Here is a 23,281-nt window from a genome sequence, read left to right as displayed (position 1 = left end):
TTCAAAATGGGGCTAGGATAAGAAGTTAAAGGGAACCTAGTGTTGTCAAGCAGCTGAACACCTTCCAGATTGCGTTTCATCCATGACCCAGCGAGATGGTATCAGCCAGAAATCTACTTTGAAGTGAGATGTAAACTGGTTGTATAAGGTCAAGGAGGCGGAGAGTTTAGCACTGAAGTCAAGCTCTCTCTTCCTAAGAAAGTCCCTTTCACTGTAATTGATGGTCCCAAGACATCACTAACCAGTTCTCTATGATTTGGAGGAGGAGACCTTCAGTGCTCCCCACCTTGACTTCAGTGTTGAACCCTCCTCCTCCTTGACTTTAAACATCTCACGTCAAAGTTGTTTATCAGGAGCATATCACCGCTTTGGACAATAAAAGAAACAAAAACAATATACCGCTAGTGGTTTATTAGGCCAATTGCTGATAACAGGTTCCCTTTAAAATTGATCTAGGTTTGCGTATCTTTGCTCTGTAAACCCCCTCTGGCTGACCACCCTGCGAGCCGTGTGAGGACTGGCCTGACACCTCCTCCTGTGCCACCATTACATCCTCTGTCATTGGATGAGAAGATTTTCTGAGCCAAGGGATGGTCCATATTGGGAAGCAGTGCATCGTGCCGCAAATGTCCCTCTTGAAGGCCCAGTTGTAGGTACTGAAGTGCTGTTGGTCACTACTTCGACCCAGATGTTTTGGAGCCGAAATTTCACCATTGCCCGCTGCTGCTAACACATCTGTCCTACATATGTAAAGTGGAATCCCACCTAGTTGTTACACTAAATATGATGCGGTGGGTGGTCTGGCCAAAGTCCCTCAGCAGTGCAGACAGGCGAGTAGAAGCAGGGTGTGAATCTGAAATGTGGACACATCACGCAGCAGCTCCAGCAGGTTGGTGTACTTCCAGGAACCATTGCACAAGCTGGTTGAGCACATGTGCAATTCAAGGTATGTGTCAACCTTCACGACAGCTCTGCCTGACACCCCTGGAGGCGGTGGGTGCCTGCAGGGTCATCTTCAGCTTTCAGTAGGGAGACAGAGCCTCAGTGGGCCCCTTTGCAGTGACTTCACGTGGCGAAATTAAAAATTCAGAAACAAAAACAGTGTCCTGTGGCCTATTCCCTAGTTTATTATCCCAAACAGCCCCAAACATGGTTATTTTATATACAGTTCCCACTGGCTGCCCTCCCCCCACCAGGCTGGCCACGCCCCCGTCACTCCCCTCTATGCCCCTCCTGGCGTGAAGGTGGCAGATTTGGGAAAACCATTGCAAGTTCTAGCAATAAGCCAACATTTCCTAGTATGTCAGGGCCTCTACACCAGGGACGTGACCCAGAAGCCTTGATAAATACCCCCCCTAGCTGTAAGTAACGCACAACCACTACACACCACAGAACTTCAAGAGCAGAACCCCAGGAGCAGCCGCTATCCTCAGATGAGCCCCCCGACTACTAGGTTCTACAACTGGATTGTGTGGCAGTAATGGAAGGATAGGAAGGGCAAGGGGCATCGAGGTGGTCAAGAGATTATAGAGAGAAATGCCAAAAAATGAGCATTTACGAGAGGGACTCAGCAAAGCCAATAACATGGATGTCCTCTCTTCCAGCTGCGCGGCCAGGATCTGTCTTTGGACATGATGTCCGATGCATTTGATGACCAGTACCTCGGCTGTGCATATCAAATGGAAGGAGAAATGGAGAAGGTTCTGGACGAGGAGCTGAAATACAATCAGTTTTATGTAATGTGGAGCAGAGCCACCAGAGCATGGGCGAGTACAAAGAAGGACCTGAACCTCCCTGTGTCCTTTAAGGACCAGTACGGAGCGGCGGTGGTGCTATACACCATGGAGACGCCCTACCCCATTTACCAGCAGCTGAATGGTAACATCTCCATCGCTGGGAAATCTAGAGATTATTACATGGACAACTTCCACTTCAAAGCTCTTCACTTCTACCTGACCCGAGCGCTGCAGGAGCTGAGCGGGGGCTGCACCGAGGGCATCACAACCTACAGGGGCGTCAGAGTGACACTCAACGTCTTCCCACAACTCAGATTCGGGCAGTTTGCATCCTCATCACGGAACAAAGATACAGCTGAAAGCTTTGGAAAGGACACGTTCTTCACCATCTCCACCTGCTTCGGCGTGGACATCTCTGCTCTATCACAATATGAAGTAGAAGACGAAGTCTTAATTCCAGTCGCTGAAAAATTTTACAGGATGGATCAAATAATAAAAACAGATGAATACACCCTGAGGAGCAGCGGCGAGCAGTGCAGCTACTTCAATTGTGCCTACCTGGGGGGTAAGTATGAGGTCATCCTTATGAGGTCACGGGTGGCTTTACGGGAAATCTACCACCGGGAAAATACTTTTTCAGGAAGTGCCCGATGCAGATTTCCCATGGAATCCCTAATTCTGGGAAGCAGCTGCTGCCAAAATAAACTTGAATTCACCTTTATGCAAATTAATTTCAAAGGCTACTGGGGGCGTGGCGTAGCCTCCAAGAGCTTACAGTCTATGAGGATGAGGGGGTGACACAAGAGCTTACAGTCTATGAGGATGAGGGGGGGACACAAGAGCTTACAGTCTATGAGGATGAGGGTGATACAAGAGCTTACATTCTATGAGGATGAGGGGGTGACACAAGAGCTTACAGTCTATGAGGATGAGGGTGACACAAGAGCTTACAGTCTATGAGGATGAGGGTGACACAAGAGCTTACATTCTATGAGGATGAGGGGGGACACAAGAGCTTACAGTCTATGAGGATGAGGGGGTGACACAAGAGCTTACAGTCTATGAGGATGAGGGGGACACAAGAGCTTACAGTCTATGAGGATGAGGGTGACACAAGAGCTTACAGTCTATGAGGATGAGGGTGACACAAGAGCTTACATTCTATGAGGATGAGGGGGTGACACAAGAGCTTACATTCTATGAGGATGAGGGGGACACAAGAGCTTACAGTCTATGAGGATGAGGGTGACACAAGAGCTTACAGTCTATGAGGATGAAGGGGGAGACAAAAGAGCTTACAGTCTATGATGATGAGGGGGGTGACACAAGAGCTTACAGTCTATGAGGATGAGGGGGGACACAAGAGCTTACAGTCTATGAGGATGAGGAGGACACAAGAGCTTACAGTCTATAAGGATGAGGGGGTGAAACAAGAGCTTACAGTCTATGAGGATGAGGGGTGACACAAGAGCTTACAGTTTATGAGGATGAGGGGGACACCAGAGCTTACAGTCTATGAGGATGAGGGGTGACACAAGAGCTTACAGTCTATGAGGATGAGGGGTGACACAAGAGCTTACAGTTTATGAGGATGAGGGGGACACCAGAGCTTACAGTCTATGAGGATGAGGGGTGACACAAGAGCTTACAGTCTATGAGGATGAGGGGGGTGACACAAGAGCTTACAGTCTATGAGGATGAGGGGGTGACACAAGAGCTTAATGTCTATGAGGATGAGGGGGGTGACACAAGAGCTTACAGTCTATGAGGATGAGGGGTGACACAAGAGCTTAATGTCTATGAGGATGAGGGGGACACAAGAGCTTACAGTCTATGAGGATGAGGGGGTGACACAAGAGCTTACAGTCTATGAGGATGAGGGAGGACACAGGAGTTTACAGTCTATGAGGATGAGGGGGGGACACAAGAGCTTACAGTCTATGAGGATGAGGGTGATACAAGAGCTTACAGTCTATGAGGATGAGGGGTGACACAAGAGCTTACAGTCTATGAGGATGAGGGTGACACAAGAGCTTACAGTCTATGAGGATGAAGGGGGTGACAAAAGAGCTTACAGTCTATGATGATGAGGGGAGTGACCCAAGAGCTTACAGTCTATGAGGATGAGGGGGTGACACAAGAGATTACAGTCTATGAGGATGAGGGGGAGAAACAAGAGCTTACAGTCTATGAGGATGAGGGGTGACACAAGAGCTTACAGTCTATGAGGATGAGGGGTGACACAAGAGCTTACAGTCTATGAGGATGAGGGGGACACCAGAGCTTACAGTCTATGAGGATGAGGGGTGACACAAGAGCTTACAGTCTATGAGGATGAGGGGTGACACAAGAGCTTACAGTCTATGAGGATGAGGGGGGACACAAGAGCTTACAGTCTATGAGGATGAGGGGGTTACACAAGAGCTTACAGTCTATGAGGATGAGGGGGTGACACAAGAGCTTACAGACTATGAGGATGAGGGTGACACAAGAGCTTACAGTCTATGAGGATGAGGGGGTGACACAAGAGCTTACAGTCTATGAGGATGAGGGGTGACACAAGAGCTTACAGTCTATGAGGATGAGGGGGTGACACAAGAGCTTACAGTCTATGAGGATGAGGGAGGACACAAGAGCTTACAGTCTATGAGGATGAGGGGGTGACACAAGAGCTTACAGTCTATGAGGATGAGGAGGGACACAAGAGCTTACAGTCTATGAGGATGAGGGGGAGACACAAGAGCTTACAGTCTATGAGGATGAGGGGGAGACACAAGAGCTTACAGTCTATGAGGATGAGGGGGGACACAAGAGCTTACAGTCTATGAGGATGAGGGGGTGACACCAGAGCTTACAGTCTATGAGGATGAGGGGGTGACACAATAGCTTACAGTCTATGAGGATGAGGGGTGACACAAGAGCTAACAGTCTATGAGGATGAGGGGTGACACAAGAGCTTACAGTCTATGAGGATGAAGGGGGTGACAAAAGAGCTTACAGTCTATGAGGATGAGGGGTGACACAAGTGCTTACAGTCTATGAGGATGAAGGGGTGACACAAGAGCTTACAGTCTATGAGGATGAGGGGGTGACACAAGAGCTTACAGTCTATGAGGATGCGGTGGTGACACAAGAGCTTACAGTCTATGAGGATGAGGGGTGACACAAGAGCTTACAGTCTATGAGGATGAGGGGGGGCACAAGAGCTTACAGTCTATGAGGATGAGGGAGTAATACAAGAGCTTACAGTCTATGAGGATGAGGGGTGACACAAGAGCTGACAGTCTATAAGGATGAGGTGGTGACACAAGAGCTTACAGTCTATGAGGATGAGGGAGGGACACAAGAGCTTACAGTCTATGAGGATGAGGGGGTGACACAAGAGCTTACAGTCTATGAGGATGAGGGGGGACACAAGAGCTTACAGTCTATGAGGAGGAGGGGGTGACACAAGAGCTTACAGTCTATGAGTATGATTGGTGACACAAGAGCTTACAGTCTATGAGGATGAGGGGGGACACAAGAGCTTACAGTCTATGAGGATGAGGGGTGACACAAGAGCTTACAGTCTATTAGGATGAGGGGGTCACACAAGAGCTTACAGTCTATGAGGATGAGGGGGTGATACAAGAGCTTACAGTCTATAAGGATGAGGGGGGTGACACAAGAGCTTACAGTCTATGAGGATGAGGGGTGACACAAGAGCATACAGTCTATGAGGATGAGGAGGGACACAAGAGCTTACAGTCTATGAGGATGAGGGGGTGACACAAGAGCTTACAGTCTATGAGGATGAGGGGGTGACACAAGAGCTTACAGTCTATGAGGATGAGGGGGTGACACAAGAGCTTACAGTCTATGAGGATGAGGGGGTGACAAAAGAGCTTACAGTCTATGAGGATGAGGGGGTGACACAAGAGCTTATAGTCTTTGAGGATGAGGGGGTGACACAAGAGCTTACAGTCTATGAGGATGAGGGGATGATCACAAGAGCTTACAGTCTATAAGGATGAGGGGGGTGACACAAGAGCTTACAGTCTATGAGGATGAGGGGGACACAAGAGCTTACAGTCTATGAGGATGAGGGAGTGACACAAGAGCTTACAGTCTATGAGGATAAGGGGATGACACAAGAGCTTACAGTCTATGAGGATGAGGGGATAACACAAGAGCTTACAGTCTATGAGGATGAGGGAGTGACACAAGAGCTTACAGTCTATGAGGATGAGGGGTGACACAAGAGCTTACAGTCTATGAGGATGAGGAGGTGACACAAGAGCTTACAGTCTATGAGGATGAGGGGGTGACACAAGAGCTTACAGTCTATGAGGATGAGGGGGGACACAAGAGCTTACAGTCTATGAGGATGAGGGGGTGACACAAGAGCTTACAGTCTATGAGGATGAGGGGGGGCACAAGAGCTTACAGTCTATGAGGATGAGGGGATAACACAAGAGCTTACAGTCTATGAGGATAAGGGGATGACACAAGAGCTTACAGTCTATGAGGATTAGGGGGTGACACAAGAGCTTACAGTCTATGAGGATGAGGGGGGGGGGGGCACTAGATAAATAAGAGTTTGTATAACGGTCCATATATTTTGCAAGGGATTTGAATAAATATAATTTAATACATAAAAATGCTGGTGCTTGAAGCACTCATCAGTCGCATCTTATATACAAAGTCCAAAGTCAGTGAGTCAGAGAGTTACAGTTGCATGCAGTTATCGAGGGTTATAGGCCTCCTAAATAAATGCCACAAGATCTGGCTAATCATGACGAGTAATCTCGTCCTCTGTCTTCAACCATATAATGTCTATCATTTTCTCTAAAAATCTATTACTATCTTACTTATTTCTTCCTGTTCTTATAGGAGAGAAACTTTGGACTCCTTCCTGTAATTCAGGTAAGTGATGGAACTGCAGACGGGTCCTGGTGGAAGCGAATTACTTCAATAAGGGGCCTGACCCTGGCCAAGCATCACCATCTCTGGAGCCGGTGTATGGGAATAAATGAGGGTGTACTGCTCCGGCTCCCGATCTCACGACTGCCAGCTCTTCTCTAGCAGTCCCAGCTCTCAGACTCTAGTGACATAGAAGTAAGGTGACATCTTTGGGGTTTCTATGTCACCGGTCGCCTATGCAGGTCCTGTGACATCTGTAACTATCAGGAGCCTTGATCACCAGATTCCACCAGAGGTTTGACATACCATCTCAAAAGAAGATACCAAAAGCTGCTTGATTTGGTACAAAGTGCCAGCTATGCGCTGGTGGACATGGACAGTAGAGGTACCCGGTGAGGACCTCTTGTTACCATAGAGATAACATAGCATCAGATATTCTGCTCCAATGTCTGGTCTATATGCCCAAACCTTATGGCTAATCACTTGACTTAGGGCACATTGCACATGATAATCCATATCAATGTATAGTCCAGAGCAGACGTTCCAGAATTTGTTAAAAAAAACTTTCTGACCCAATCTTACCACAAGTATAAAACCTTTTCTGGGACAACCCATTCTATATAATATATTCTACCCTGTATTGTACCTCTTGTCTTTTGACCCCACTTTCGCACTGTATAATGACCTTCATGGCCCCACACCCAATAATCTGACGTCTTCATGTAGGCCTTTAGTTATACTCCGCCCCTTACTTTAGTCCCTCCTTATCCGGCCTGCTTCCAGTAGCCCTCCCCTACTACTAATGTCTCCTTTCTTGCAGTGCTCCTCTTATATTGTCCTTCTTCATGTAGACCCTTTTTTGCCCTCTCCCTCCTCCTGCTGAGGCTCACATTCTGGAACATAAAAGTTGAGTTGTGGCTGCAGAAACCTTCATCAACGTTGCCCAACAATTGCGAAGAACTTTACATATCGGCCACTGGGCTAAAGGATGTTGCACCGATTTGAGGCTCAAAGTCTTTCGAAGGTCACCTCTAGCACATACAACGAAACGTTGTAACTAGAGGAGTCCTAGAACACCAAAATGGTGCCTAAGCAGCCAAAGAAAGAAAAACGAGAAGAGGGACCTCGGCCTTAATACAAATCCCGTGCGAAGTTTAGCTAAGAGGAATAGAAATGTGACGGCCCCATCTAAAACCTTTCCTTGCTTGATCACCTTGTGCCTCGCAGTTGCCTCTGTAGACCAGCCGTAGCCCATCTGTAAGGTTTTGGTCATGTGGTTCTGTCATAGTGAAGTCCCTGCACACTGACCGGGTCGCTATGATATGAGCGCCCTTGGGATTAGTTCCAATCGGTAGATCAGACCATGTCTTGGGTTGTTTCTGGTTGTTGTCTAAGCACTTGGAAGGCCGGTTGTATCTTCACCAAATCTTTCCTCGGCATATCTTGGTTACATCCCTGGACTCATCTTTTATCCTGTTGCTTTGGCTTTATCTGCTCTCGTGACCTCGGATAGTTTCTTGACTGCAGTTTGGGCCACTTCAGTCCTCTCCTACACCTTCCTTACATAGTCCTCTATCTTCAGTCCTCTCCTACACCTTCCTTAGATAGTCCTCTATCCTCTGTCCTCTCCTACACCTTCCTTACATAGTTCTCTATCTTCAGTCCTCTCCTACACCTTCCTTACATTGTCCTCTATCTTCAGTCCTCTCCTACACCTTCCTTACATAGTCCTCTATCTTCAGTCCTCTCCTACACCTTCCTTACATAGTCCTCTATCTTCAGTCCTCTCCTACACCTTCCTTACATAGTCCTCTATATTCAGTCTTCTCCTACACCTTCCTTACATAGTCCTCTATCTTCAGTCCTCTCCTACACCTTCCTTACATAGTCCTCTATCTTCAGTCCTCTCCTACAACTTCCTTACATGGTCCTCTATCTTCAGTCCTCTCCTACACGTTCCTTACATAGTCCTCTATCCTCTGTCCTCTCCTACACCTTCCTTACATAGTCCTCTATCTTCTGTCCTCTCCTACACCTTCCTTACATAGTCCCCTATCTTCAGTCCTCTCCTACACCTTCCTTACATAGTCCTCTATCTTCAGTCCTCTCCTACACCTTCCTTACATAGTCCTCTATCTTCTGTCCTCTCCTAAACCTACCTTACATAGTCCTCTATCTTCAGTCCTCTCCTACACCTTCCTTACATAGTCCTCTATCTTCAGTCCTCTCCTACACCTTCCTTACATAGTCCTCTATCTTCAGTCCTCTCCTACACCTTCCTTACATAGTCTTCTATCCTCTGTCCTCTCCTACACCTTCCATACATAGTCCTCTATCTTCAGTCCTCTCCTACACCTTCCTTACATAGTCCTCTATCTTCTGTCCTCTCCTACACCTACCTTACATAGTCCTCTATCATCAGTCCTCTCCTACACCTTCCTTACATAGTCCTCTATCTTCAGTCCTCTCCTACACCTTCCTTACATAGTCCTCTATCTTCAGTCCTCTCCTACACCTTCCTTACATAGTCTTCTATCCTCTGTCCTCTCCTACACCTTCCTTACATAGTCCTCTATCTTCAGTCCTCTCCTACACCTTCCTTACATAGTCTTCTATCTTCTGTCCTCTCCTACACCTTCCTTACATAGTCCTCTATCTTCAGTCCTCTCCTACACCTTCCTTACATAGTCCTCTATCTTCAGTCCTCTCCTACACCTTCCTTACATAGTCCTCTATCTTCAGTCCTCTCCTACACCTTCCTTACATAGTCCTCTATCTTCTGTCCTCTCCTACACCTTCCTTACATAGTCATCTATCTTCTGTCCTCTCCTACACCTTCCTTACATAGTCCTCTATCTTCAGTCCTCTCCTACACCTTCCTTACATAGTCCTCTATCTTCTGTCCTCTCCTACACCTTCCTTACATAGTCCTCTAGCTTCTGTCCTCTCCTACACCTTCCTTACATAGTCCTCTATCTTCAGTCCTCTCCTACACCTTCCTTACATAGTCCTCTATCTTCTGTCCTCTCCTACACCTTCCTTACATAGTCCTCTATCTTCAGTCCTCTCCTACACCTTCCTTACATAGTCCTCTATCTTCAGTCCTCTCCTACACCTTCCTTACATAGTCCTCTATCTTCAGTCCTCTCCTACACCTTCCATACATAGTATTCTAGCTTCAGTCCTCTCCTACACATTCCTTACATAGTCCTCTATCTTCTGTCCTCTCCTACACCTTCCTTACATAGTCCTCTATCTTCAGTCCTCTCCTACACCTTCCTTACATAGTCCTCTATCTTCAGTCCTCTCCTACACCTTCCTTACATAGTCCTCTATCTTCAGTCCTCTCCTACACCTTCCTTACATAGTCCTCTATCTTCTGTCCTCTCCTACACCTTCCTTACATAGTCCTCTATCTTCAGTCCTCTCCTACACCTTCCTTACATAGTCCTCTATCTTCAGTCCTCTCCTACACCTTCCTTACATAGTCCTCTATCTTCAGTCCTCTCCTACACCTTCCATACATAGTCTTCTAGCTTCAGTCCTCTCCTACACATTCCTTACATAGTCCTCTATCTTCTGTCCTCTCCTACACCTTCCTTACATAGTCCTCTATCTTCAGTCCTCTCCTACACCTTCCTTACATAGTCCTCTATCCTCTGTCCTCTCCTACACCTTCCTTACATAGTCCTCTATCTTCAGTCCTCTCCTACACCTTCCTTACATAGTCCTTTATCCTCTGTCCTCTCCTACACCTTCCTTACATAGTCCTCTATCCTCTGTCCTCTCCTACACCTTCCATACATAGTCTTCTAGCTTCAGTCCTCTCCTACACATTCCTTACATAGTCCTCTATCTTCTGTCCTCTCCTACACCTTCCTTACATAGTCCTCTATCTTCTGTCCTCTCCTACACCTTCCTTACATAGTCCTCTATCTTCAGTCCTCTCCTACACCTTCCTTACATAGTCCTCTATCTTCAGTCCTCTCCTACACCTTCCTTACATAGTCTTCTATCTTCTGTCCTCTCCTACACCTTCCTTACATAGTCCTCTATCTTCAGTCCTCTCCTACACCTTCCTTACATAGTCCTCTATCTTCAGTCCTCTCCTACACCTTCCTTACATAGTCTTCTATCCTCTGTCCTCTCCTACACCTTCCTTACATAGTCCTCTATCCTCTGTCCTCTCCTACACATTCCTTACATAGTCTTCTATCTTCTGTCCTCTCCTACACCTTCCTTACATAGTCCTATATCCTCTGTCCTCTCCTACACCTTCCTTACATAGTCCTCTATCCTCTGTCCTCTCCTACACCTTCCTTACATAGTCCTCTATCTTCAGTCCTCTCCTACACCTTCCTTACATAGTCCTCTATCTTCAGTCCTCTCCTACACCTTCCTTACATAGTCCTCTATCTTCAGTCCTCTCCTACACCTTCCTTACATAGTCTTCTATCTTCTGTCCTCTCCTACACCTTCCTTACATAGTCCTCTATCTTCAGTCCTCTCCTACACCTTCCTTACATAGTCCTCTATCTTCAGTCCTCTCCTACACCTTTCTTACATAGTCCTCTATCTTCAGTCCTCTCCTACACCTTCCTTACATAGTCCTCTATCCTCTGTCCTCTCCTACACCTTCCTTACATAGTCCTCTATCTTCAGTCCTCTCCTACACCTTCCTTACATAGTCCTCTATCCTCTGTCCTCTCCTACACCTTCCTTACATAGTCCTCTATCTTCAGTCCTCTCCTACACCTTCCATACATAGTCTTCTAGCTTCAGTCCTCTCCTACACATTCCTTACATAGTCCTCTATTTTCTGTCCTCTCCTACACCTTCCTTACATAGTCCTCTATCTTCAGTCCTCTCCTACAACTTCCTTACATAGTCCTCTATCTTCAGTCCTCTCCTACACCTTCCTTACATAGTCCTCTATCCTCTGTCCTCTCCTACACCTTCCTTACATAGTCCTCTATCTTCTGTCCTCTCCTACACCTTCCTTACATAGTCCTCTATCTTCAGTCCTCTCCTACACCTTCCTTACATAGTCCTCTATCTTCAGTCCTCTCCTACACCTTCCTTACATAGTCCTCTATCCTCTGTCCTCTCCTACACCTTCCTTACATAGTCCTCTATCTTCAGTCTTCTCCTACACCTTCCTTACATAGTCCTCTATCTTCAGTCCTCTCCTACACCTTCCTTACATAGTCCTCTATCTTCAGTCCTCTCCTACACCTTCCTTACATAGTCCTCTATCTTCAGTCCTCTCCTACACCTTCCTTACATAGTCCTCTATCTTCAGTCCTCTCCTACACCTTCCTTACATAGTCCTCTATCTTCAGTCCTCTCCTACACCTTCCTTACATAGTCCTCTATCTTCAGTCCTCTCCTACACCTTCCTTACATAGTCCTCTATCTTCAGTCCTCTCCTACACCTTCCTTACATAGTCCTCTATCTTCAGTCCTCTCCTACACCTTCCTTACATAGTCCTCTATCTTCAGTCCTCTCCTACACCTTCCTTACATAGTCCTCTATCTTCAGTCCTCTCCTACACCTTCCCTACATAGTCCTCTATCTTCAGTCCTCTCCTACACCTTCCTTACATAGTCCCCTATCTTCAGTCCTCTCCTACACCTTCCTTACATAGTCCTCTATCGTCTGTCCTCTCCTACACCTTCCTTACATAGTCCCCCATCTTCAGTCCTCTCCTACACCTTCCTTACATAGTCCTCTATCTTCAGTCCTCTCCTAAACCTTCCTTACATAGTCCTCTATCTTCTGTCCTCTCCTACACCTTCCTTACATAGTCCTCTATCTTCAGTCCTCTCCTACACCTTCCTTACATAGTCCTCTATCTTCAGTCCTCTCCTACACCTTCCTTACATAGTCCTCTATCTTCTGTCCTCTCCTACACCTTCCTTACATAGTCCTCTATCTTCTGTCCTCTCCTACACCTTCCTTACATAGTCCTCTATCTTCAGTCCTCTCCTACACCTTCCTTACATAGTCCTCTATCTTCAGTCCTCTCCTACACCTTCCTTACATAGTCTTCTATCCTCTGTCCTCTCCTACACCTTCCTTACATAGTCCTCTATCCTCTGTCCTCTCCTACACCTTCCTTACATAGTCTTCTATCTTCTGTCCTCTCCTACACCTTCCTTACATAGTCCTCTATCTTCAGTCCTCTCCTACACCTTCCTTACATAGTCCTCTATCTTCAGTCCTCTCCTACACCTTTCTTACATAGTCCTCTATCTTCAGTCCTCTCCTACACCTTCCTTACATAGTCCTCTATCCTCTGTCCTCTCCTACACCTTCCTTACATAGTCCTCTATCTTCAGTCCTCTCCTACACCTTCCTTACATAGTCCTCTATCTTCAGTCTTCTTCTACACCTTCCTTACATAGTCCTCTATCTTCAGTCTTCTCCTACACCTTCCTTACATAGTCCTCTATCTTCAGTCCTCTCCTATACCTTCCTTACATAGTCCTCTATCTTCAGTCCTCTCCTACAACTTCCTTACATAGTCCTCTATCTTCAGTCCTCTCCTACACCTTCCTTACATAGTCCTCTATCCTCTGTCCTCTCCTACACCTTCCTTACATAGTCCTCTATCTTCTGTCCTCTCCTACACCTTCCTTACATAGTCCCCTATCTTCAGTCCTCTCCTACACCGTCCTTACATAGTCCTCTATCTTCAGTCCTCTCCTACACCTTCCTTACATTGTCCTCTATCTTCAGTCCTCTCCTACACCTTCCTTACATAGTCCTCTATCTTCAGTCCTCTCCTACACCTTCCTTACATAGTTCTCTATCTTCAGTCCTCTCCTACACCTTCCTTACATAGTCCTCTATCTTCAGTCCTCTCCTACACCTTCCTTACATAGTTCTCTATCTTCAGTCCTCTCCTACACCTTCCTTACATAGTCCTCTATCCTCTGTCCTCTCCTACACCTTCCTTACATAGTCCTCTATCTTCAGTCCTCTCCTACAACTTCCTTACATAGTCCTCTATCTTCAGTCCTCTCCTACACCTTCCTTACATAGTCCTCTATCTTCAGTCCTCTCCTACACCTTCCTTACATAGTCCTCTATCTTCAGTCCTCTCCTACACCTTCCTTACATAGTCCTCTATCTTCTGTCCTCTCCTACACCTTCCTTACATAGTCCTCTATCTTCAGTCCTCTCCTACACCTTCCTTACACAGTCCTCTATCCTCTGTCCTCTCCTACACCTTCCTTACATAGTCCTCTATCTTCTGTCCTCTCCTACACCTTCCTTACATAGTCCTCTATCTTCTGTCCTCTCCTACACCTTCCTTACATTGTCCTCTATCTTCTGTCCTCTCCTACACCTTCCTTACATAGTCCTCTATCTTCTGTCCTCTCCTACACCTTCCTTACATAGTCCTCTATCCTCTGTCCTCTCCTACACCTTCCTTACATAGTCCTCTATCTTCAGTCCTCTCCTACACCTTCCTTACATAGTCCTCTATCTTCAGTCCTCTCCTACACCTTTCTTACATAGTCCTCTATCTTCAGTCCTCTCCTACACCTTCCTTACATAGTCCTCTATCCTCTGTCCTCTCCTACACCTTCCTTACATAGTCCTCTATCTTCAGTCCTCTCCTACACCTTCCTTACATAGTCCTCTATCTTCAGTCTTCTTCTACACCTTCCTTACATAGTCCTCTATCTTCAGTCTTCTCCTACACCTTCCTTACATAGTCCTCTATCTTCAGTCCTCTCCTATACCTTCCTTACATAGTCCTCTATCTTCAGTCCTCTCCTACAACTTCCTTACATAGTCCTCTATCTTCAGTCCTCTCCTATACCTTCCTTACATAGTCCTCTATCTTCAGTCCTCTCCTACACCTTCCTTACATAGTCCTCTATCCTCTGTCCTCTCCTACACCTTCCTTACATAGTCCTCTATCTTCTGTGCTCTCCTACACCTTCCTTACATAGTCCTCTATCTTCAGTCCTCTCCTACACCTTCCTTACATAGTCCTCTATCTTCTGTCCTCTCCTACACCTTCCTTACATAGTCCCCTATCTTCAGTCCTCTCCTACACCTTCCTTACATAGTCCTCTATCCTCTGTCCTCTCCTACACCTTCCTTACATAGTCCTCTATCTTCAGTCCTCTCCTACACCTTCCTTACATAGTCCTCTATCTTCTGTCCTCTCCTACACCTTCCTTACATAGTCCTCTATCTTCTGTCCTCTCCTACACCTTCCTTACATAGTCCTCTATCCTCTGTCCTCTCCTACACCTTCCTTACATAGTCCTCTATCTTCTGTCCTCTCCTACACCTTCCTTACATAGCCCTCTATCTTCAGTCCTCTCCTACACCTTCCTTACATAGTCCTCTATCTTCTGTCCTCTCCTACACCTTCCTTACATAGTCCTCTATCTTCTGTCCTCTCCTACACCTTCCTTACATAGTCCTCTATCTTCTGTCCTCTCCTACACCTTCCTTACATAGTCCTCTATCTTCTGTCCTCTCCTACACCTTCCTTACATAGTCCTCTATCCTCTGTCCTCTCCTACACCTTCCTTACATAGTCCTCTATCCTCTGTCCTCTCCTACACCTTCCTTACATAGTCCTCTATCCTCTGTCCTCTCCTACACCTTCCTTACATAGTCCTCTATCTTCAGTCCTCTCCTACACCTTCCTTACATAGTCCTCTATCTTCAGTCCTCTCCTACACCTTCCTTACATAGTCCTCTACCTTCAGTCCTCTCCTACACCTTCCTTACATAGTCCTCTATCCTCTGTCCTCTCCTACACCTTCCTTACATAGTCCTCTATCTTCAGTCCTCTCCTACACCTTCCTTACATAGTTCTCTATCTTCAGTCCTCTCCTACACCTTCCTTACATAGTCCTCTATCTTCAGTCCTCTCCTACACCTTCCTTACATAGTCCTCTATCCTCTGTCCTCTCCTACACCTTTCTTACATAGTCCTCTATCTTCATTCCTCTCCTACAACTTCCTTACATAGTCCTCTATCTTCAGTCCTCTCCTACACCTTCCTTACATAGTCCTCTATCCTCTGTCCTCTCCTACACCTTCCTTACATAGTCCTCTATCTTCTGTCCTCTCCTAAACCATCCTTACATAGTCCCCTATCTTCAGTCCTCTCCTACACCGTCCTTACATAGTCCTCTATCTTCAGTCCTCTCCTACACCTTCCTTACATAGTCCTCTATCTTCTGTCCTCTTTTACACCTTCCTTACATAGTCCTCTATCTTCAGTCCTCTCCTACACCTTCCTTACATAGTCCTCTATCTTCAGTCCTCTCCTACACCTTCCTTACATAGTCCTCTATCTTCTGTCCTCTCCTACACCTTCCTTACATAGTCCTCTATCTTCTGTCCTCTCCTACACCTTCCTTACATAGTCCTCTATCTTCAGTCCTCTCCTACACCTTTCTTACATAGTCCTCTATCCTCTGTCCTCTCCTACACCTTCCTTACATAGTCCTCTATCCTCAGTCCTCTCCTACACCTTCCTTACATAGTCCTCTATCCTCAGTCCTCTCCTACACCTTCCTTACATAGTCCTCTATCCTCAGTCCTCTCCTACACCTTCCTTACATAGTCCTCTATCCTCTGTCCTCTCCTACACCTTCCTTACATAGTCCTCTATCTTCTGTCCTCTCCTACACCTTCCTTACATAGCCCTCTATCTTCAGTCCTCTCCTACACCTTCCTTACATAGTCCTCTATCTTCTGTCCTCTCCTACACCTTCCTTACATAGTCCTCTATCTTCTGTCCTCTCCTACACCTTCCTTACATAGTCCTCTATCTTCTGTCCTCTCCTACACCTTCCTTACATAGTCCTCTATCTTCTGTCCTCTCCTACACCTTCCTTACATAGTCCTCTATCCTCTGTCCTCTCCTACACCTTCCTTACATAGTCCTCTATCCTCTGTCCTCTCCTACACCTTCCTTACATAGTCCTCTATCCTCTGTCCTCTCCTACACCTTCCTTACATAGTCCTCTATCCTCTGTCCTCTCCTACACCTTCCTTACATAGTCCTCTATCTTCTGTCCTCTCCTACACCTTCCTTACATAGTCCTCTATCTTCAGTCCTCTCCTACACCTTCCTTACATAGTCCTCTATCCTCTGTCCTCTCCTACACCTTCCTTACATATGTTCCGGTTTGTTCCTACAAGGGTTATTATTGTGATGGGCAGTTTTCCAGGGAAATGTTATGAACGTGTGATATTTGGGGGTCTCCATCCTCAGGACCCCCCTCGCTTTGGAGTGATTGCTTAGAGGTCACTGCTGTATTAGACACATCTTACTCCATTACTAATTAGTTAGGATAGTCATGGGGAAGCATAGGATGATGTTCTCTTTGTCTTCTCGTTGCAGGTACATTGCTGGACTCTGGATCCAGGACTTGGCTCATCCTTGGAGGACTGGCCATGGGTCTGGTGCTGACCCTGTTATACTGAGGTTATTCTGGGTGATCTGTCTCATGTGTGATGGCGGCTTTATACTCCTATATGAAAAGTGCTTATGGGGTGGGACCAGAGCCCCTAACAAGACGACCTCAGGAGACACTTCGCCTCCTACAGCCACAGCCACACGATGAGCAGAAATGATACAAATCATCTACATGAATAATGTTGTTGCACATAATCTAGTGGTTACAGGACCTTTCATCACTGACAGACGAGGTCAGCACGGGACCTTCCATTACTTCCATATAATGGACTTTGCACCGGAACATTTCTTATCAAACAATTCTGGTGCCACAGGATCTTTCATCACTGCAAAATGTAGGCGGCACAAGTATCCGGACATAACACGGGTGACATGGGACCTTCTTTTTTTTTTTTCACTTTCTTTTTATTGGTTTTTAAATATTAAAATAATGTAACAAACATGTGTATTACTGCACTCATATACATATAGCTTCATAGTACAGATTGTATTATACAGGGTACAAGTACAGGTATACACAGACTCAATACAACACATATAACTTAGAACAGTGCCTTCTAGATGACGTTTGTATTGTAATATAAGACATTATGCCAGAATCATAATGGATGGGCTGAGAGGAATCTGGTCCAATCAATCAATCTCTATTATTTGCTATTAAAGATTCCATTTCAAAATTCTTATTTGTGTTGTGTATTATTTCAGATGCGGCTACTCCACGCCCAAGTAGCCGCATAACAAAATTAACATATTGGGGTAATAAAAGTTTACAAAAAAGTGCGGGGACGTGAGGATTAGCCCTTAAAAGGGCTATCCTCACGTCCCATTGATTCACCTACCACCCGATCTACCTTTATAGGTAGATTTGTGGTGGTAGGTTCCCTTTAAGGATCCAATGAATCTCTCTGTTTCTGAGTTTGTGGATCCTGTCTCCTCCCCTTGACAGTATCGTAACCCTTTCTATAGCTGCAACCTGTAAGGTAGAAGTGTTGCCCTGATGTGTTTCTAGAAAATGTTTAGATAAACACGATTTGTTTTTAATAATATTTGTATTGGTAGCATCTCGAATATGTTCTGCTAATCTAGTATAGTACTGCCAACATATTGGACCTGACATTCTGCACAGGGAGCTAAGTAAACTACGTAGTTAGTATTACAATTAGTAAATGTGAGAATGTCATGTTTTTCTCTGTTAAAACATGATGAAAACTCTTTTGTTGGGATCGTATATTTGCATACATGGCATCTATTTCCGCCACAGGGATAAGATCCCTTCGTAGATAGCCATGTCAGTGGCTGTTTATGCTGTTTGTTTTCATATGTTGATGGAGATACAATGTTTCCTATTGTTGTAGCTTTACGAGATACAAAACGACATCCGTTTTTAATGATACGATAGGACTTGTCATCTGCTGTAAGTACCGGGAGATATTTTTTTTTAACGATCTCATGGTAGTCATTGCTATATGGAGTTGAAAAGACTATTTGATTATTGATATTGTCATTTTGTGTAGTTTTGCTTGTTTCATGTATGAGAGATTGTCTGTTCATTTTGTTTGCTTTACTTGCTGCATTATTAAAGAGAACCCGTCATGCAAAATAACCCCCCTAAACTAAATATATTTTCATAAACTGCCATTAGAGAGCATTGCCTCTATCCCTTCATTGTCCCTCTACATGCCTGTAACCCTAAGCAATGAGGTCCTAAAGCTGTATGCAAATGACCTGTGAAATGTCCAATGAAGCATTAGCATATTCAAGCTGTCCACTCTATTCATGAGTGGGAGGCACAGCCACACCCCCAGTGCATGACTGACAGCCTGTGTAATGATGTGAGGCTGTATAATGATGTGCTTCCTGGTGCTGGCGCCCCCTGCAGCCTGTGTGTGTATGAGATACTCCTATACATATGACTGGCAGCCTGTATAATGATGTGAGGCTGTATAATGATGTGCTGCCTGGTGCTGGCGCCCCCTGCAGCCTGTGTGTGTGTATAGGAGAGATACAGCAGCTCCAGGCAGCCATGTTATAGCAGAACATGTCAGGTACTTGTGTAGCTGATGTCTGTGTATTAGGAGGATGCAGCATGTCAGCAGATGCAGCACACACTAGCCATGCTTTACTATACATCACACACAGACATGAGCAGGGGGAGGAGAGGGGAGGGGTGACAGGGGTGACATCACTGCCTCTGACCATGTGACCAGCCTCATTTACATGATAAAGAATAGATGATTTTACAATGAATAATGTATGAAATAACTAGATAAAGGCTGTGATGGGATCCTTGTGAGCTGCTCTAACAGGTAGAGGTGACAGGACTAGTGACAGAGAGCTGATGACAGGTGTCCTTTAAGCATTTCGTTGGTATACCCTCTGTCCTTCAGTCTTGTGTCTAATTTATTTTTCTCTCGTATATATAGGGAGGTGTTACTGCAACTTCTTTTAGTTCTAATGTACTCACCCAAAGGTAAGTTGTGTATGACATGATCTGGGTGGTTGCTATTTGCATGGAGTATGGAATTGCCGCTTGTAGGTTTTCTGTATAGTGATGTAATGACAGAGTTTACTTGTAAAAGTAAATCTAAGAATGGTAATTCCGTTTTTTTCTATATGATAAGTGAACTTCAAGTTGTAGCTGTTAGAATTGATGTAAGTAATAAAATGTTCTATATGTGATTCAGATCCCTGCCAGATAATAAGCCCATCATCTATATATCGTCCGTAACATAGAATATGTTGTTGTCAATATTGTATATAGAACACATTTCCACATGGACACATATATGAAGGCGAGAAACACGAGCCCATCGGGCATCCCAGGATCTGAAAATAAAATTCTCTGTTGAAAGAAAAATACCGTATATACTCGAGTATAAGCCGACCCAAGTATAAGCCGAGGGCCCTAATTTTACCACAAAAACCTGGTAAAATTTATATATTTTTTACTCGAGTATAAGCCGAGTTTGGGTTTTCAGCACATTTTTTGGTGCTAAAAAACTAGGCTTATACTCGAGTATATAAAATAATTGTTGTGGAGTAGAAAGTCAGATACAGTTATGGTGAGTAATTGGTGTACCTGTGCATGGCTTGTTGTGGGGTATACAGGTGTAAAGGGCTGTGATGTCACAGGTAAGCCACATAGATTGTGCAGACCACTGCATATCGGACATAACCTGGAATAGTGTTTTTGAATCTTGTAGAAAGCCTGGCATTTCTCTCACTATGGGTTGGAGAAGTCTATCTACCCAAGAGCTGATGCGTTCCGTAATGGAATCTATGCCAGATATAATTGGGCGTAGGGGGGGAGGGAAAGTATTCTCATGAATTTTGGGAGTCGCATGAAAAATTGGTATTTTGGGGAATTTGGGTATTAGAAAATCGGCCTCCTTTTGTTTAATCTTGTAATTTGTTGATTATTGTGGCAGTAGGGTCTGATTTAACTTTTTTTGTATGTTGATGTATCCGATAACATTGTATAAATTTCTTTTTCATATAACCCACTGTCCATAATCACCACGGCCCCCCCCCCCTTTGTCTGCGTTTTTAATAATTATACTTTCGTTTGACTCTTAGGCCCCTTCCACACTAGCGTTGCGTTTCACGTCAGGGTGCAATGCGTGAAAAACTGACGTTTTTGGCTGCGTTTTTGTTCCATTTTTCCTTGGAGTAATTAGCGTTTTTGCGTTTTTCACGCGCGTGTTGTTAGCGTTTTTTTTGCATTTTCGGCGCATTTTTCACACGCGAGTCAATGGGAGAATCGAGCATTTTTCAAAGGGACCATGGATTGGGATTAAAATGTGTTATTTAATTGAAAAATAATGTCTTCTGATAAGTTGCAAACATCTGCGATCTATTCTTCACTGTTCCCCGTGTATATTATCTCCCGACAAGTTACAGATGTGAAGAACAGTGAAGAATAGAATAAAAACAGTGAACACAGTGAACACAGGATCATTTAAGAGAAAAACACAGTGCAGAACACAGTGCAGAATAGATTACAGATGTTCGGCACATCTGCTTACTTGTCGGGAACGGTGCGGCCAAAATAGCATGTGAAGAACAATATATATGTGTGTGAAGAACAAATTGCAGATGTTTCCATACATCTGCAATGTGTTCTTCACACATATATATTGTTCTTCACATGCTATTTTGGGCGCACCGTTCCGCGCGTATCTCCCGACAAGTAAGCAGATGTGCCGAACATCTGTAATCTATTCTGCACTGTGTTCTGCACTGTGTTTTTCTCTTAAATGATCCTGTGGTCACTGTTTTCACTGTGTTCACTGTTTTTATTCTATTCTTCACTGTTCTTCATTGTGTTTTTTTAATTAAATGATCGTTCTCGAGCAGGGGAAATACTGTTATTCTGGTCACCTAGTAACCCATCCATTTAAAACGCATTGCACTTGCAATGATTGCGAGTGCAATGCGTTCTTGATGCATCTCCATAGACTTGAATGGGGCGTGAAAAACGCGCATGACTCGCAAAAGTAGAGCATGCTGCGATTTTGACGCGCGTGAAAACGAACGCAAGCACGCGCCTGAAAAACAACGCTAATGAAGAAAGACCCATTGGAAACAATGGGACAGAGTGCAATGCAAGTTCTGCGCGTCAAATGCACGCGCAGAACTCGCACGTGAAAAACGCCAGTGTGGAAGGGGCTTAAATCTTTTAATGCCTTCTGTTCTCCCATGGTGAGAGTGAATTTTCCTTTTCTTTTTTTAGCTGATTTTTAAATCTCTCTCCACGAGATGTTGAAAATTGTCCATTTCGATGGTTCGCGAGGATCTAGGATAAAAGTCTGAGTCTTTCATTTGGACGGGTACAATGTCTACTTCTTCTATTTTGTGTGAAGGTATCTCTTCCTTTTCTTCTTGGAGTTCCTGTAGGTTCCTGTAGGTTCCTGTAGGTTCCTGCAGGTTGCTGTAAGTTGCACTGTTCTTGGAAGTTGTTGGTATTGATTATTATGTTTTTCATTAACTCTACTATTGTTCATATGTTGGATATTATCTGTTGTGAAGAAATGGCGTTTCACTGTCAATGTCCTGATAAATTTATTTACGTCTATGAGGGTGTTATAAAAATTGAAGTTTTTTGCTGGAACATAGTTTAAGCCTTTTTGAAGTAACCTCAGTTGGTTTAAATTGAGTATATTTGCTGACAGGTTGACTACTGTTAGTTTGTTTGTTTCTTCCATGTTCTGTTTGTGTGGTTTCCTGTGTTTGTTGCCCCCTCTTCTGATGTTTTTTCTGGAGGGGCTTTGTTCATGTGGGCTCTTCCGTTTTTTGAGATGTGAGGTTTGTATTTCTGAGTTTGAGCACCGTTCACGTGTGGCTGGCTGTTCGTTGTCTGATGATTGTGTGAGGTCTTGTGGGTTTCGTCATCAGATGGATCTGTATTGAAATCTGTGGATTCTTGGTCAGAGAATGCAGAGGATACATTCCTTGATTTGTTTTTGATAATGGATTGTGGTTTATTGTTTCCCCTTTTGTTTCTCTGCCATGTATAAACTTCATTTTTGCGATAGTCTATAGAGCAGTGTTGGCGAACCTTTTGGGGACCGAGTGCCGAAACTACAAGTAAAAGCCACATATTTTCACAAAGTGCCAAATGCCAATTTAAAGTAACTAAAGTAACTCACAGGTTTCAAACGTATTGGCATCCTGAGGACACCAATACAGTAGAAAGAAGGAGCAATTCTGATTATTATTGTAGTTTACCTCTAAGGTCCTTTAACAGGATGAATCACAGGACCGGAGAAGGGTCTGCAATGATAATCCAGCTCTGTCCACACCTCCTTGCTCCTCCTGCACTTCTAGTCACGTTAAAATAGCGCTGAACGTGGCATGTACTGGGCTGCCTGTGACTGCAGGATAAGGTATTGAGTCCTAAATGGTGACCTGGGTGATGGCCTGAGTGCCCACAGAGAGGGCTCCGAGTGCCACCTCTGGCACCCGTGCCATAGGTTCGCCACCACTGGTCTATAGAGTCTCTATTGAATTTGTTTTGTTTTATCTCCATAATTTCTTCTTCAATTTTGGCAATGTTAAGTTTTAAATTATCTGCAGTATCTGTATGTTGTTTTATTAGATACTCGTGTTTTTTCAATATGTTCATTTAATCCGTTCAGACGCACTTGTTCTCCGTCAGCTATAAGATGCATTAGGTTG

General features: G+C 44.8%; 1 protein-coding gene across 1 annotated transcript; it reads left to right on the top strand.

Moving 5' to 3' along the window:
• The first annotated feature begins 1,624 nt into the window (after nucleotides 1-1,624).
• LOC140116854 (ecto-ADP-ribosyltransferase 5-like) lies at nucleotides 1,625-17,112 on the top strand. The gene is made up of 3 exons (XM_072133291.1): nucleotides 1,625-2,301; nucleotides 6,609-6,641; nucleotides 17,030-17,112. The coding sequence occupies exons 1-3, from the start codon at nucleotides 1,632-1,634 to the stop codon at nucleotides 17,110-17,112; spliced, it is 786 nt and encodes a 261-aa protein (XP_071989392.1). The 5' UTR covers nucleotides 1,625-1,631.
• Nucleotides 17,113-23,281: the final 6,169 nt, after the last annotated feature.

The sequence above is a fragment of the Engystomops pustulosus genome, chromosome 2, assembly GCF_040894005.1.
Source record: "Engystomops pustulosus chromosome 2, aEngPut4.maternal, whole genome shotgun sequence".
NCBI classification, from domain to species: domain Eukaryota; kingdom Metazoa; phylum Chordata; class Amphibia; order Anura; family Leptodactylidae; genus Engystomops; species Engystomops pustulosus.
This window is presented reverse-complemented; position numbering and strand designations above follow the sequence as displayed.

Coding starts and splice junctions, on each gene's coding strand:
- LOC140116854 (XM_072133291.1), top strand. CDS start 1,632: ATGATGTCCGATGCATTTGATGACCAGTACCTCGGCTGTGCATATCAA. Junction 2,302..6,608: donor CAATTGTGCCTACCTGGGGG/GTAAGTATGAGG, acceptor CTGTTCTTATAG/GAGAGAAACTTTGGACTCCT. Junction 6,642..17,029: donor GACTCCTTCCTGTAATTCAG/GTAAGTGATGGA, acceptor TTCTCGTTGCAG/GTACATTGCTGGACTCTGGA.